At 45.6% G+C, this 15,981-nt stretch overlaps 1 protein-coding gene across 1 annotated transcript in view; it reads right to left on the bottom strand.

Moving 5' to 3' along the window:
• The window catches only part of LOC148135328 (leucine-rich repeat-containing protein 71-like), a 380,621-nt gene that overhangs the window by 144,619 nt on the left and 220,021 nt on the right, over positions 1-15,981 (bottom strand). The window contains exon 5 of the mRNA XM_087985124.1: positions 14,200-14,283. Within this exon, the coding sequence (XP_087841250.1) occupies positions 14,200-14,283 (84 nt within the window). The remainder of the gene's footprint in view (positions 1-14,199; positions 14,284-15,981) is intronic.

The following is a 15,981-nucleotide window of genomic DNA, read 5'->3' as shown; positions in this document are numbered from 1 at the left end:
GTATTGTGGAGAATAGCAGTCCCTGTGTGTATTGTAGATAATTGCAGTCCCTGTGTGTATTGTAGAGAATAGCAGTCCCTGTGTGCATTGTAGAGAATAGCAGTCCCTGTGAGTATTACAGAGAATAGCAGTCCCTGTGTGTATTGTAGAGAATAGCAGTCCCTGTGTGTATTGTAGAGAATAGCAGTCCCTGTGGGTATTGTAGAGAATAGCAGTCCCTGAGTGTATTATAGAGAATAGCAGTCCCTGTGTGTATTGTAGAGAATAGCAGTCCCTGTGTGTATTGTAGAGAATAGCAGTCCCTGTGTGTATTGTAGAGAATAGCAGTCCCTGTGGGTATTGTAGAGAATAGCAGTCCCTGAGTGTATTATAGAGAATAGCAGTCCCTGTGTGTTTTGTAGAGAATAGCAGTCCCTGTGTGTATTATAGAGAATAGCAGTCCCTGTGTGTATTATAGAGAATAGCACTCCTGTGTGTATTGTAGAGAATAGCAGTCCCTGTGTGTATTCTAGTGAGTAGCAGTCCCTGTGGGTATTGTGGAGAATAGCAGTCCCTGTGTGTATTGTAGATAATTGCAGTCCCTGTGTGTATTGTAGAGAATAGCAGTCCCTGTGTGCATTGTAGAGAATAGCAGTCCCTGTGAGTATTACAGAGAATAGCAGTCCCTGTGTGTATTGTAGAGAATAGCAGTCCCTGTGTGTATTGTAGAGAATAGCAGTCCCTGTGGGTATTGTAGAGAATAGCAGTCCCTGAGTGTATTATAGAGAATAGCAGTCCCTGTGTGTATTGTAGTGAAGAGCAGTCCCTGTGTGTATTGTAGAGAATAGCAGTCCCTGTGTGTATTCTAGTGAGTAGCAGTCCCTGTGGGTATTGTGGAGAATAGCAGTCCCTGTGTGTATTGTAGAGAATTGCAGTCCCTGTGTGTATTGTAGAGAATAGCAGTCACTGTGTGTATTGTAGAGAACAGCAGTCCCTGTGTGTATTATAGAGAATAGCTGTCCCCGTGTGTGTTGTAGAGAATAGCAGTCCCTGTGTGTATTGAAGAGAACAGCAGTCCCTGTGTGTATTGGAGAGAATAGCAGTCCCTGTGGGTATTGTAGAGAATAGCAGTCCCTGTGTGTATTGTAGAGAATAGCAGTCCCTGTGTGTATTGTAGAGAATAGCAGTCCCTGTGTGTATTGTAGAGAATAGCAGTCCCTGTGTGTATTGTAGAGAACAGCAGTCCCTGTGTGTATTATAGAGAATAGAAGTCCCTGTGTGTATTGTAGAGAATAGCAGTCCCTGTGTGGATTATAGAGAATAGCAGTCCCTGTGTGTATTGTAGAGAACAGCAGTCCCTGTGTGTATTATAGAGAATAGCAGTCCCTGTGTGTATTGTAGAGAATAGCAGTCCCTGTGTGTATTGTAGTGAATAGCAGTCCCTGTGTGTATTGTCGTGAACAGCAGTCCCTGTGGGTATTGTAGAGAATAGCAGTCCCTGTGTGTATTATAGAGAATAGCAGTCCCTGTGTGTATTGCAGTGAAGAGCAGTCCCTGTGTGTATGATAGAGAATAGCAGTCCCTGTGTGTATTGTAGTGAATAGCAGTCCCTGTGTGTATTGTCGTGAACAGCAGTCCCTGTGGGTATTGTAGAGAATAGCAGTCCCTGTGTGTATTATCGAGAATAGCAGTCCCTGTGTGTATGATAGAGAATAGTAGTCCCTGTGTGTATTATTGAGAATAGCAGTCCTTGTGGGTATTGTAGAGAATAGCAGTCCCTGTGTGCATTGTAGAGAATAGCAGTCTCTGTGTGCATTGGAGTGAACAGCAGTCTCTGTGTGTATTGCAGTGAAGAGCAGTCCCTGTGTGTATTATAGAGAATAGCAGTCCCTGTGTGTATTATCGAGAATAGCAGTCCCTGTGTGTATTATCGAGAATAGCAGTCCCTGTGTGTATTATAGAGAATAGCAGTCCTTGTGGGTATTGTAGAGAATAGCAGTCCCTGTGTGCATTGTAGAGAATAGCAGTCCCTGTGTGTATTGGAGAGAATAGCAGTCCCTGTGTGTATTATCGAGAATAGCAGTCCCTGTGTGTATTGTAGAGAATAGCAGTCCCTTTGTGTATTGTAGAGAATAGCAGTCCCTGTGGGTATTGTAGAGAATAGCAGTCCCTGTGTGTATTAGAGTGAACAGCAGTCCCTGTGTGTATTGTAGTGAATAGCAGTCCCTGTGTATATTATAGAGAATAGCAGTCCCTGTGTGTATTGTAGAGAATAGCAGTCCCTTTGTGTATTATAGAGAATAGCAGTCCCTGTGTATATTGTAGAGAATAGCAGTCCCTGTGTGTATTGTAGAGAAGAGCAGTCCCTGTGTGTATTGTAGAGAATAGCAGTCCCTGTGTGTATTATAGAGAATAGCAGTCCCTGTGTGTATTATAGAGAATAGCACTCCCTGTGTGTATTGTAGAGAATGGCAGTCCCTGTGTGTATTATCGAGAATAGCAGTCCCTGTGTGTATTATAGAGAATAGCAGTCCCTGTGTGTATTGTAGTGAATAGCAGTCCCTGTGTGTATTATAGAGAATAGCAGTCCCTGTGTGTATTATAGAGAATAGCAGTCCCTGTGTGTATTGTAGAGAACAGCAGTCCCTGTGTGTATAATAGAGAATAGCAGTCCCTGTGTGTATCGTAGAGAATAGCAGTCCCTGTGTGCATTGTAGAGAATAGCAGTCCCTGTGAGTATAATAGAGAATAGCAGTCCCTGTGTGTATTGTAGAGAATAGCAGTCCCTGTGTGTATTATCGAGAATAGCAGTCCCTGTGTGTATTCTCGTGAAGAGCAGTCCCTGTGTGTATTGTAGAGAATAGCAGTCCCTGTGTGTATTGTAGAGAATAGCAGCCCCTGTGGGTATTGTAGAGAATAGCAGTCCCTGTGTGTATTATAGAGAATAGCAGTCCCTGTGTGTATTGTAGTGAAGAGCAGTCCCTGTGTGTATTGTAGATAATAGCAGTCCCTGTGTGTATTGTAGTGAAGAGCAGTCCCTGTGTGTATTATAGAGAATAGCAGTCCCTGTGTGTATTGTGGTGAAGAGCAGTCCCTGTGTGTATTATAGAGAATAGCAGTCCCTGTGTGTATTCTAGTGAGTAGCAGTCCCTGTGGGTATTGTGGAGAATAGCAGTCCCTGTGTGTATTGTAGAGAACAGCAGTCCCTGTGTGTATTATAGAGAATAGCAGTCCCCGTGTGTGTTGTAGAGAATAGCAGTCCCTGTGTGTATTGTAGAGAACAGCAGTCCCTGTGTGTATTGGAGAGAATAGCAGTCCCTGTGGGTATTGTAGAGAATAGCAGTCCCTGTGTGTATTGTAGAGAATAGCAGTCCCTGTGTGTATTGTAGAGAATAGCAGTCCCTGTGTGTATTGTAGAGAACAGCAGTCCCTGTGTGTATTGTAGAGAACAGCAGTCCCTGTGTGTATTATAGAGAATAGCAGTCCCTGTGTGTATTGTAGAGAATAGCAGTCCCTGTGTGGATTATAGAGAATAGCAGTCCCTGTGTGTATTGTAGAGAACAGCAGTCCCTGTGCGTATTATAGAGAATAGCAGTCCCTGTGTGTATTGTAGAGAATAGCAGTCCCTGTGTGTATTGTAGAGAATAGCAGTCCCTGTGTGTATTGTCGAGAACAGCTGTACCTGTGTGTATTGTAGAAAACAGCAGTCCCTGTGTGTATTGGAGAGAATAGCAGTCACTGTGTGTATCGTAGAGAATAGCAGTCCCTGTGTGTATTGTAGAGAATAGCAGTCCCTGTGTGTATTGTAGAGAATAGCAGTCCCTGTGCGTATTGTAGTGAACAGCAGTCCCTGTGTGTATTATAGAGAACAGCAGTCCCTGTGTATGTTATAGTGAGTAGCAGTCCCTGTGTATAGCATAGAGAATTGCAGTCCCTGTGTGTATTGTAGAGAATAGCAGTCCCTGTGTATATTATAGAGAATTGCAGTCCCTGTGTGTATTGGAGAGAATCGCAGTCCCTGTGTATATTATAGAGAATAGCAGTCCCTGTGTGTATTGTGGTGAATAGCAGTCGCTGTGTATATTATAGAGAATAGCAGTCCCTGTGTGTATTGTAGAGAATAGCAGTCGCTGTGTATATTATAGAGAATAGCAGTCCCTGTGTGTATTGTAGAGAATAGCAGTCCCTGTGTGTATTATAGAGAATAGCAGTCCCTGTGTGTATTGTAGAGAATAGCAGTCACTGTGTGTATTGTAGAGAATAGCAGTCCCTGTGTGTACTGTAGAGAACAGCAGTCCCTGTGTGTATTGTAGTGAAGAGCAGTCCCTGTGTGTATTATAGAGAACAGCAGCCCCTGTGTGTATTGTAGAGAATAGCAGTCCCTGTGGGTATTGTCGAGAATAGCAGTCCCTGTGGGTATTGTAGAGAATAGCAGTCCCTGTGTGTATTGTAGAGAATAGCAGTCCCTGTGTGTATTATAGTGAATAGCAGTCGCTGTGTATATTATAGAGAATAGCAGTCCCTGTGTGTATTGTAGAGAATACCAGTCCCTGTGTGTATTGTAGTGAATAGCAGTCGCTGTGTATATTATAGAGCATAGCAGTCCCTGTGTGTATTGCAGTGAATAGCAGTCGCGGTGTATATTATAGAGAATAGCAGTCCCTGTGTGAATTGTAGTGAATAGCAGTCGCTGTGTATATTATAGAGAATAGCAGTCCCTGTGTGTATTGTAGAGAATAGCAGTCCCTGTGTGTATTGTAGTGAATAGCAGTCCCTGTGTGTATTATAGTGAATAGCAGTCGCTGTGTATATTATAGAGAATAGCAGTCCCTGTGTGTATTGTAGAGAATACCAGTCCCTGTGTGTATTGTAGTGAATAGCAGTCGCTGTGTATATTATAGAGCATAGCAGTCCCTGTGTGTATTGTAGTGAATAGCAGTCGCGGTGTATATTATAGAGAATAGCAGTCCCTGTGTGAATTGTAGTGAATAGCAGTCGCTGTGTATATTATAGAGAATAGCAGTCCCTGTGTGTATTGTAGAGAATAGCAGTCCCTGTGTGTATTGTAGTGAATAGCAGTCACTGTGTATATTATAGAGAATAGCAGTCCCTGTGTGTATTGTCGTGAATAGCAGTCGCGGTGTATTTTACAGAGAATAGCAGTCCCTGTGTGTATTATAGAGAATAGCAGTCCCTGTGTGTATTGTCGTGAACAGCAGTCCCTGTGGGTATTGTAGAGAATAGCAGTCCCTGTGTGTATTATCGAGAATAGCAGTCCCTGTGTGTTTTATAGAGAATAGCAGTCCCTGCGTGTATTATTGAGAATAGCAGTCCTTGTGGGTATTGTAGAGAATAGCAGTCCCTGTGTGCATTGGAGTGAACAGCAGTCTCTGTGTGTATTGGAGTGAATAGCAGTCACTGTGTGTATCGTAGAGAATAGCAGTCCCTGTGTGTATTGTAGAGAATAGCAGTCCCTGTGTGTATTGTAGAGAATAGCAGTCCCTGTGCGTATTGTAGTGAACAGCAGTCCCTGTGTGTATTGTAGAGAATAGCAGTCCCTGTGTGTATTGTAGAGAACAGCAGTCCCTGTGTGTATTATAGAGAACAGCAGTCCCTGTGTGTATTATAGAGAACAGCAGTCCCTGTGGTTATGGTAGAGAACAGCAGTCCCTTTGTGTATTGCAGTGAAGAGCAGTCCCTGTGTGTATTATAGAGAATAGCAGTCCCTGTGTGTATTGTAGAGAATAGCAGTCGCTGTGTATATTATAGAGAATAGCAGTCCCTGTGTGTATTGTAGAGAATAGCAGTCCCTGTGTGTATTGTAGTGAATAGCAGTCCCTGTGTGTATTATAGAGAACAGCACTCCCTGTGCGTATTGTAGTGAATAGCAGTCGCTGTATATATTATAGAGAATCGCAGTCCCTGTGTGTATTGTAGAGAATAGCAGTTGCTGTGTCTATTTATCGAGAATAGCAGTCCCTGTGGGTATTGTAGAGAACAGCAGTCCCTGTGTATATTATTGAGAATGCCAGTCCCTGTGTGTATTATAGAGAATAGCAGTCCCTGTGTGTATTGTAGAGAATAGCAGTCCCTGTGAGTATTGTAGAGAATAGCAGTCCCTGTGTGTATTATTGAGAATAGCAGTTCCTGTGTATAGTATAGAGAATAGCAGTCCCTGTGTGTATTGTACAGAATAGCAGTCCCTGTGAGTATTATAGAGAACAGTAGTCCCAGTGTGTATTGTAGAGAACAGCAGTCCCTGTGAGTATTATAGAGAACAGTAGTCCCAGTGTGTATTATAGAGAATAGCAGTCCCTGTGTGTATTGTAGAGAATAGCAGTCCCTGTGAGTATTGTAGAGAATAGCAGTCCCTGTGTGTATTATTGAGAATAGCAGTTCCTGTGTATAGTATAGAGAATAGCAGTCCCTGTGTGTATTGTACAGAATAGCAGTCCCTGTGAGTATTATAGAGAACAGTAGTCCCAGTGTGTATTGTAGAGAATAGCAGTCCCTGTGAGTATTATAGAGAACAGTAGTCCCAGTGTGTATTATAGAGAATAGCAGTCCCTGTATGTATTATAGAGAATAGCAGTCCCTGTGTGTATTCTAGTGAATAGCAGTCCCTGTGTGTATTATAGAGAATAGCAGTCCCTGTGTGTATTGTAGAGAATAGCAGTTCCTGTGTGTATGGTAGAGAACAGCATTCCCTGTGTGTATTATCGAGAACAGCAGTCCCTGTGTATGTTATAGTGAGTAGCAGTCCCTGTGTATAGCATAGAGAATAGCAGTCCCTGTGTGTATTGTAGAGAATAGCAGTCCCTGTGTATATTATAGAGAATTGCAGTCCCTGTGTGTATTGGAGAGAATCGCAGTCCCTGTGTATATTATAGAGAATAGCAGTCCCTGTGTGTATTGTGGTGAATAGCAGTCGCTGTGTATATTATAGAGAATAGCAGTCCCTGTGTGTATTGTAGAGAATAGCAGTCGCTGTGTATATTATAGAGAATAGCAGTCCCTGTGTGTATTATAGAGAATAGCAGTCCCTGTGTGTATTATAGAGAATAGCAGTCCCTGTGTGTATTGTAGTGAATAGCAGTCGCTGTGTGTATTATAGAGAATAGCAGTCCCTGTGTGTATTGTAGTGAATAGCAGTCGCGGTGTATATTATAGAGAATAGCAGTCCCTGTGTGTATTGTAGTGAATAGCAGTCGCTGTGTATATTATAGAGAATAGCAGTCCCTGTGTGTATTGTAGAGAATAGCAGTCCCTGTGTGTATTGTTGTGAATAGCAGTCGCTGTGTATATTATAGAGAACAACAGTCCCTGTGTGTATTGTCGTGAATAGCAGTCGCTGTGTATATTATAGCGAATAGCAGTCCATGTGTGTATTGTCGAGAATAGCAGTCCCTGTGTGTATTGGAGAGAATAGCAGTCCCTGTGTGTATTACAGAGAAGAGCAGTCCCTGTGTGTATTACAGAGAATAGCAGTCCCTGTGTGTATTGTAGAGAATAGCAGTCCCTGTGTTTATTATAGAGAATTGCAGTGCCTGTGTATATTATAGAGAATTGCAGTCTCTGTGTGTATTGGAGAGAACAGCAGTCCCAGTGTGTATGATAGAGAATAGCAGCCCCTGTGTGTATTGTAGAGAATAGCAGTCCCTGTGTTTATTATAGAGAATTGCAGTGCCTGTGTATATTATAGAGAATTGCAGTCCCTGTGTGTATTGGAGAGTATAGCAGCCCCTGTGTGTATTGTAGAGAATAGCAGTCCCTGTGTATAATATAGAGAATTGCAGTGCCTGTGTATATTATAGAGAATTGCAGTCCCTGTGTGTATTGGAGAGAATAGCAGTCCCAGTGTGTATGATAGAGAATAGCAGCCGCTGTGTGTATTGTAGAGAATAGCAGCCCCTGTGTGTATTGTAGAGAATAGCAGTTCGTGTGTTTATTATAGAGAATTTCAGTCCGTGTGGGTATTGTCGAGAATAGCAGTCCCTGTGTGTATTATAGAGAATTGCAGTCCCTGTGGGTATTGTTGTGAATAGCAGTCCCTGTGTGTATTATAGAGAATTGCAGTCCCTGTGTGTATTGGAGAGAATAGCAGTCCCTGTGTGTATTATAGAGAACAGCAGTCCCTGTGTGTATTGTAGGGAATAGCAGTCCCTGTGGGTATTGTCGTGAACAGCGGTCCCTGTGTATTATAGAGAATAGCAGTCCCTGTGTGTATTGTAGAGAACAGTAGTCCCTGTGTGTATTATAGAGAACAGCAGTCCCTGTGGGTACTATGTATAATAGCAGTCCCTGTATGTATTATAGAGAATAGCAGTCCCTGTGGGTATTATAGAGAATAGCAGTCCCTGTGTATGTTATAGTGAGTAGCAGTCCCTGTGTATAGCATAGAGAATAGCAGTCCCTGTGTGTAGTATAGAGAATAGCAGTCCCTGTGTATATTATAGAGAATAGCAGTCCCTGTGTGTATTATAGAGAGTAGCAGTCCCTGTGTGTAGTGCAGAGAATAGCAGTCCCTGTGTGTATTATGGAGAATAGCAGCCCCTGTGTGTATTATAGAGAACAGCAGTCCCTGTGTGTATTATAGAGAATAGCAGTCCCTGTGTGTACTGTAGAGAATAGCAGTCCCTGTGTGTATTGTAGTGAAGAGCAGTCCCTGTGTGTATTATAGAGAACAGCAGCCCCTGTGTGTATTGTGGAGAATAGCAGTCCCTGTGGGTATTGTAGAGAATAGCAGTCCCTGTGGGTATGGTAGAGAATAGCAGTCCCTGTGTATTGTAGAGAATAGCAGTCCCTGTGTGTATTGTAGTGAAGAGCAGTCCCTGTGTGTATTATAGAGAACAGCAGCCCCTGTGTGTATTGTGGAGAATAGCAGTCCCTGTGGGTATTGTAGAGAATAGCAGTCCCTGTGGGTATGGTAGAGAATAGCAGTCCCTGTGTATTGTAGAGAATAGCAGTCCCTGTGTGTATTGTAGAGAATAGCAGTCCCTGTGGGTATGGTAGAGAATAGCAGTCCCTGTGTATTGTAGAGAATAGCAGTCCCTGTGTGTATTGTAGAGAATAGCAGTCCTTGTGTGTATGGTAGAGAATAGCAGTCCCTGTGTGTATTATAGAGAATAGCAGTCCCTGTGTATATTGTAGAGAACAGCAGTCCCTGTGTGTATTATAGAGAATAGCAGTCCCCGTGTGTATTGTAAAGAACACCAGTCCCTGTGTGTATTATACAGAATAGCAGTCCCTTTGTGCATCATAGAGAACAGAGTCCCTGTGTGTATTTTAGAGAATAGCAGTCCCTGTGTATATTATACAGAATTCCAGTCCCTGTGTCTGTTATAGAGAATAGCAGGTTCTGCGTGTATTGTAGAGAATAGCAGTCCCTGCGTATATTATAGAGAATTGCAGTCCCTGTGTATATTATACAGAATTGCAGTCCCTGTGTGCATTGTAGAGACTAGCAGTCCCTGTGTGTATTGTGGAGAATATCAGTCCCTGTGTGTATTATAGAGAATTGCAGTCCCTGTCTGTATATAGAGAATAGCAGTCCCTGTGTGTATTGGAGAGAATAGCAGTCCCTGTGTGTATTATAGAGAATAGCAGTCCCTGTGTTTATGGTAGAGAATAGCAGTCCCTGTGTATATTATCGAGAATTGCAGTCCCTGAGTGTATTGCAGAGAATAGCAGTCATGTGTATATTATCGTGAAGAGCACTCCCTGTGTGAATTATAGAGAATAGCAGTCCCTATGTGTAGTATAGAGAATAGCAGTCCCTGTGTGTATTGTAGAGAATAGCAGTCCTGTGTATATTATAGTGAAGAGCACTCCCTGTGTGAATTATAGAGAATAGCAGTCCCTGTGTGTATTATAGAGAATAGCAGTCCCTGTGTGTATTGTCGTGAACAGCAGTTCCTGTGTATATTATAGAGAACAGCTGTCCCTGTGTGTATTATAGAGAATAGCAGTCCCTGTGTGTATTGTAGAGAATACAAGTCCCTGTGTGTATTATAGAGCACATTTGCCCTGTGTGTATTATAGAGAACAGCAGTCCCTGTGTGTATTATAGAGAATAGCAGCCCCTGTGTGAATTGTAGAAAATAGCAATCCCTATGTGTATTGTAGAGAATACCAGTCCCTGTGTGTATTATAGAGCCCAGTTGCCCTGTGTGTATTATAGAGCACAGTTGCCCTGTGTGTATTATGGAGAACAGTAGACCCTGTGTGTATTGCAGCGAATAGCAGTCCCTGTCTGTATTGTAGAGAATAGCAGCCCCTGTGTGTATTACAGAGAATAGCAGTCCCTGTGTGTATTATAGAGAACAGCAGTCCCTGTGTGTATTATAGAGAATAGCAGCCCCTGTGTGTATTATAGAGAACAGCAGTCCCTGTGTGTATTGTAGAGAACAGCAGTCCCTGTGTGTATTGTAGATAATAGCAGTCCCTGTGTGTATTAGTGACAATAGCAGTCCCTGTGTGTATTATAGAGAATAGCAGTCCCTGTGGGTATTGTAGAGAATAGCAGTCCCTGTGTGTATGGTAGAGAATAGCAGTCCCTGTGTGTATTATAGAGAATAGCAGTCCCTGTGTGTATTGTAGAGAATAGCAGTCCCTGTGTGTATTGTAGAGTATAGCAGTCCTTGTGTGTATGGTAGAGAATAGCAGTCCCTGTGTGTATTATAGAGAATAGCAGTCCCTGTGTATATTGTAGAGAACAGCAGTCCCTGTGTGTATTGTAGAGAATAGCAGTCCCCGTGTGTATTGTAGAGAACACCAGTCCGTGTGTGTTATACAGTATAGCAGTCCCTGTGTGCATCATGGAGAACAGAGTCCCTGTGTGTATTCTCGAGAAGAGCAGTCCCTGTGTATATTATACAGAATTCCAGTCCCTGTGTCTGTTATAGAGAATAGCAGGTTCTGCGTGTATTGTAGAGAATAGCAGTCCCTGTGTATATTATAGAGAATTGCAGTCCCTGTGTTTATTGTAGAGAAAGCAGTCTCTGTGTGTATTATAGAGAATAGCAGTCCCTGTGTGTATTATAGAGAATAGCAGTCCCTGTGTATATTATACAGAATTGCAGTCCCTGTGTGCATTGTAGAGACTAGCAGTCCCTGTGTGTATTGTGGAGAATAGCAGTCCCTGTGTGTATTATAGAGAATAGCAGTCCCTGTGTGTATTATAGAGAATAGCAGTCCCTGTGTGTATTGTAGAGAATAGCAGTCCCTGTGTGTATTATAGAGAACAGCAGTCCCTGTGTGTATGGTCGAGAATAGCAGTCACTGTGAATATTATAGAGAATTGCAGTCCCTGAGTGTATTGTAGAGAATAGAAGCCCCTATGTGTAGTATAGAGAGTAGCAGTCCCTGTGTGTATTGTAGAGAAGAGCAGTCCTGTGTATATTATAGTGAAGAGCACTCCCTGTGTGAATTATAGAGAATAGCAGTCCCTGTGTGTATTATAGAGAATAGCAGTCCCTGTGTGTATTGTCGTGAACAGCAGTTCCTGTGTGTACTGTAGAGAACAGCAGTCCCTGTGTGAATTATAGAGAATAGCAGTCCCTGCGTGTATTATTGACACTAGCAGTCCCTGTGTGTATTGTAGAGAATAGCAGACCCTGTGTATATTATAGAGAATAGTAGTCCCTGTGTGTATTATAGAGAACAGCAGTCCCTGTGTGTATTATAGAGAATAGCAGCCCCTGTGTGGATTATAGAAAATAGCAATCCCTGTGTATATTGTAGAGAATACCAGTCCCTGTGTATATTATAGAGCCCAGTTGCCCTGTGTGTATTATGGAGGACAGCAGACCCTGTGTGTATTACAGCGAATAGCAGTCCCTATCTGTGTTGTAGAGAATAGCAGCCCCTGTGTGTATTACAGAGAATAGCAGTCCCTGTGTGCATAAAAGAGAACAGTAGTCCCTGTGTGTATTCTAGAGAACAGCAGTCCCTGTGTGTATTACAGAGAATAGCAGTCCCTGTGTGCATAAAAGAGAACAGTAGTCCCTGTGTGTATTCTGGAGAAGAGCAGTCCCTGTGTCTATTATAGAGAATAGCAGTCCCTGTGTGTATAATAGAGAATAGCAGTTCCTGTGTGTATTGTAGAGAATAGCAGTCCCTGTGGGTATTCTGGAGAAGAGCAGTCCCTGTGTCTATTATAGAGAATAGCAGTCCCTGTGTGTATAATAGAGAATAGCAGTTCCTGTGTGTATTGTAGAGAATAGCAGTCCCTGTGTGTATTATCGAGAATAGCAGTCCCTGTGTGTATAATAGAGAATAGCAGTTCCTGTGTGTATTGTAGAGAATAGCAGTCCCTGTGGGTATTGTAGAGAATTGCAGTCCCTGTGTGTATTATTGAGAATAGCGGTCCCTGTGTGTATTATAGAGAATTGCAGTCCCTGTGTGTATTGTAAAGAATAGCAGTCCCAGTGGGTATTGTAGTGAACAGCAGTCCCTGTGTGTATTATCGAGAATAGCAGTCGCTGTGGGTTTTGTCGTGAACAGCAGTCCCTGAGTTTGTAATAGAGAATAGCAGTTCCTGTGTGTATTGTAGAGAACAGCAGCCCCTGTGGGTATTGTAGAGAATAGTAGTCCCTGTGTATATTATAGAGAATAGCAGTCCCTGTGGGTATTGTTGTGAACAGCAGTCCCTGTTTATATTATAGAGAATAGCAGTCCCTGTTTATATTATAGAGAATAGCTGTCCCTGTGGGTATTGTAGTGAACAGCAGTCCATGTGTGTATTGTAGAGAACAGCCGTCCCTGTGGGTATTGTAGAGAATAGTAGTCCCTGTGTGTATTGTTGAGAACAGCAGTCCCTGTGGGTATTGTACAGAATGGCAGTCCCTGTGGGTATTGTAGTGAACAGCAGTCCCTGTGGGTATTGTAGAGAACAGCCGTCCCTGTTGGTATTGTAGAGAATAGCAGTTCCTGTGTGTATTATAGAGAATTCCAGTCCCTGTGTATGTTACAGAGAATTGCAGGTTCTGCGTGTATTATACAGAACAGCAGTCCCTGTGCATATTATAGAGAATTGCAGTCCCTGTGTTTATTGTAGAGAAAGCAGTCCCTGTGTATATTATACAGAATAGCAGTCCCTGTGTGTATTATAGAGAATAGCAGGTCCTGCGTGTGTTGGAGAGAATAGCAGTCCCTGTGTATATTACAGAGAATAGCTGTCCCTGTGTGTATTATAGAGAATAACAGTCCCTGTGTGTAGTATAGAGAATAGCAGTCCCTGTGTATATTGTAGAGAATACCAGTCCCCGTGTGTACTGTGGAGAATAGCAGTCCCTGTGTATATTATAGAGAATAGCAGCCACTGTGTGTATTACAGAGAACAGCAGTCCCTGTGTGTAGTATGGAGAACAGCAGTCCCTGTGTGTTATATAGAGAATAGCAGTCCCTGTGTGTATTAGAGAGAACAGCTGTCCCTGTGTGTGTTATAGAGAATAGCAGTCCCTGTGTGTATTGTAGAGAATAGCAGTCCCAGTGGGTATTGTAGTGAACAGCAGTCCCTGTGTGTATTATAGAGAATAGCAGTCGCTGTGGGTATTGTCGTGAACAGCAGTCCCTGTGTGTATTATAGAGAATAGCAGTCGCTGTGGGTATTGTCGTGAACAGCAGTCCCTGTGTGTATTATCGAGAATAGCAGTTCCTGTGTGTATTGTAGAGAACAGCAGCTCCTGTGGGTATTGTAGAGAATAGTAGTCCCTGTGTATATTATGGAGAATAGCAGTCGCTGTGGGTATTGTAGTGAACAGCAGTCCCTGAGTTTGTAATAGGGAATAGCAGTTCCTGTGTGTCTTGTAGAGAACAGCAGCTCCTGTGGGTATTGTAGAGAATAGTAGTCCCTGTGTATATTATCGAGAATAGCAGTCTCTGTTTATATTATGGAGAATAGCTGTCCCTGTGGGTATTGTAGTGAACAGCAGTCCCTGTGTGTATTGTAGAGAACAGCCGTCCCTGTGGGTATTGTAGAGAATAGCAGTCCCTGTGTGTATTGTTGAGAACAGCAGTCCCTGTGGGTATTGTACAGAATGGCAGTCCCTGTGGGTATTGTACAGAATGGCAGTCCCTGTGGGTATTGTACAGAATGGCAGTCCCTGTGGGTATTGTAGAGAATAGTACACACTATAATACCCACAGCGACTGCTATTCTCGATAATACACACAGGGACTGCTGTTCACTACAATAGTACACGGAGAGGAAAACATTACCGAGTTCTGCCTGTCCTGAGAATTGAAGAGTAGTATCCTCCTCTCTACAATCTCCTCATGGGTCAGTGCGAACGGAGCGAGAACCTGCACAAGGAACAGCAGTGAGACCTCTCACAAGACAGTATCAGGCCATTCCAGCAGACCCCACTCCGGGAATTCCCTATCCCACCTCACCTGGCCCGAGGGGGATTCCCTCCATCCCGTTCCCTGTCCCCGGGGAGGACAACCGCCATCCTGCTTCCTGGGAATCTCCCATCCCCCTCCCTGTCCCTGGGGGTGGGGGGAATCTCCCATCCCCCTCCCTGTCCCGGGGGGTGGGGGGAATCTCCCATCACCGTCCCTGTCCCCAGGGGGTGGGGGGAATCTCCCATCTCTCCCTGTCCCGGGGGGTTGGGGGGAATCTCCCATCTCTCCCTGTCCCCGGGGGGTGGGGGGAATCTCCCATCTCTCCCTGTCCCCGGGGGGTGGGGGGAATCTCCCATCTCTCCCTGTCCCCAGGGGGTGGGGGGAATCTCCCATCTCTCCCTGTCCCGGGGGGTTGGGGGGAATCTCCCATCTCTCCCTGTCCCCGGGGGGTGGGGGGAATCTCCCATCACCGTCCCTGTCCCCAGGGGGTGGGGGGAATCTCCCATCTCTCCCTGTCCCGGGGGGTTGGGGGGAATCTCCCATCTCTCCCTGTCCCCAGGGGGTGGGGGGAATCTCCCATCTCTCCCTGTCCCCAGGGGGTGGGGGGAATCTCCCATCTCTCCCTGTCCCGGGGGGTTGGGGGGAATCTCCCATCTCTCCCTGTCCCCAGGGGGTGGGGGGAAACTCCCATCTCTCCCTGTACCCAGAGGGTGGGGGGAATCTCCCATCTCTCCCTGTCCCGGGGGGGTGGGGGGAATCTCCCATCTCTCCCTGTCCCGGGGGGTGGGGGGAATCTCCCATCTCTCCCTGTCCCCGGGGGGTGGGAGGAATCTCCCATCTCTCCCTGTCCCCAGGGGGTGGGGGGAATCTCCCATCTCTCCCTGTCCCGGGGGGTGGGGGGAATCTCCCATCTCTCCCTGTCCCGGGGGGTGGGGGGAATCTCCCATCTCTCCCTGTCCTGGGGGGTGGGGGGAATCTCCCATCTCTCCCTGTCCCGGGGAGGGGTGGGGGGAATCTCCCATCTCTCCCTGTCCCGGGGAGGGGTGGGGGGAATCTCCCATCTCTCCCTGTCCCCGGAGGGTGGGGGGAATCTCCCATCTCTCCCTGTCCCCGGGGGGTGGGGGGAATCTCCCATCTCTCCCTGTCCCTGGGGGGTGGGGGGAATCTCCCATCTCTCCCTGTACCCAGAGGGTGGGGGGAGTCTCCCATCTCTCCCTGTCCCTGGGGGGTGGGGGGAATCTCCCATCTCTCCCTGTCCCGGGGGGTGGGGGGAATCTCCCATCTCTCCCTGTCCCTGGGGGGTGGGGGGAATCTCCCATCCCGCTCCCTGTCCCGGGGGGTGGGGGGAATCTCCCATCTCTCCCTGTCCCTGGGGAGTGGGGGGAATCTCCCATCTCTCCCTGTCCCTGGGGGGTGGGGGGAATCTCCCATCTCTCCCTGTCCCCGGGGAGTAGGGGGAGTCTCCCATCTCTCCCTGTCCCGGGGGGTGGGGGGAATCTCCCATCTCTCCCTGTCCCGGGGGTTGGGGGGAATCTCCCATCTCTCCCTGTCCCCGGGGGGGTGGGGGGAATCTCCCATCTCTCCCTGTCCCTGGGGGGTGGGGGGAGTCTCCCATCTCTCCCTGTCCCCGGGGGGGTGGGGGGAATCTCCCATCTC

The sequence above is a fragment of the Chiloscyllium plagiosum genome, unplaced genomic scaffold, assembly GCF_037043375.1.
Source record: "Chiloscyllium plagiosum isolate Xiang-an unplaced genomic scaffold, Cpla_swu_hap1 HiC_scaffold_50, whole genome shotgun sequence".
NCBI lineage: Eukaryota > Metazoa > Chordata > Chondrichthyes > Orectolobiformes > Hemiscylliidae > Chiloscyllium > Chiloscyllium plagiosum.
This window is presented reverse-complemented; position numbering and strand designations above follow the sequence as displayed.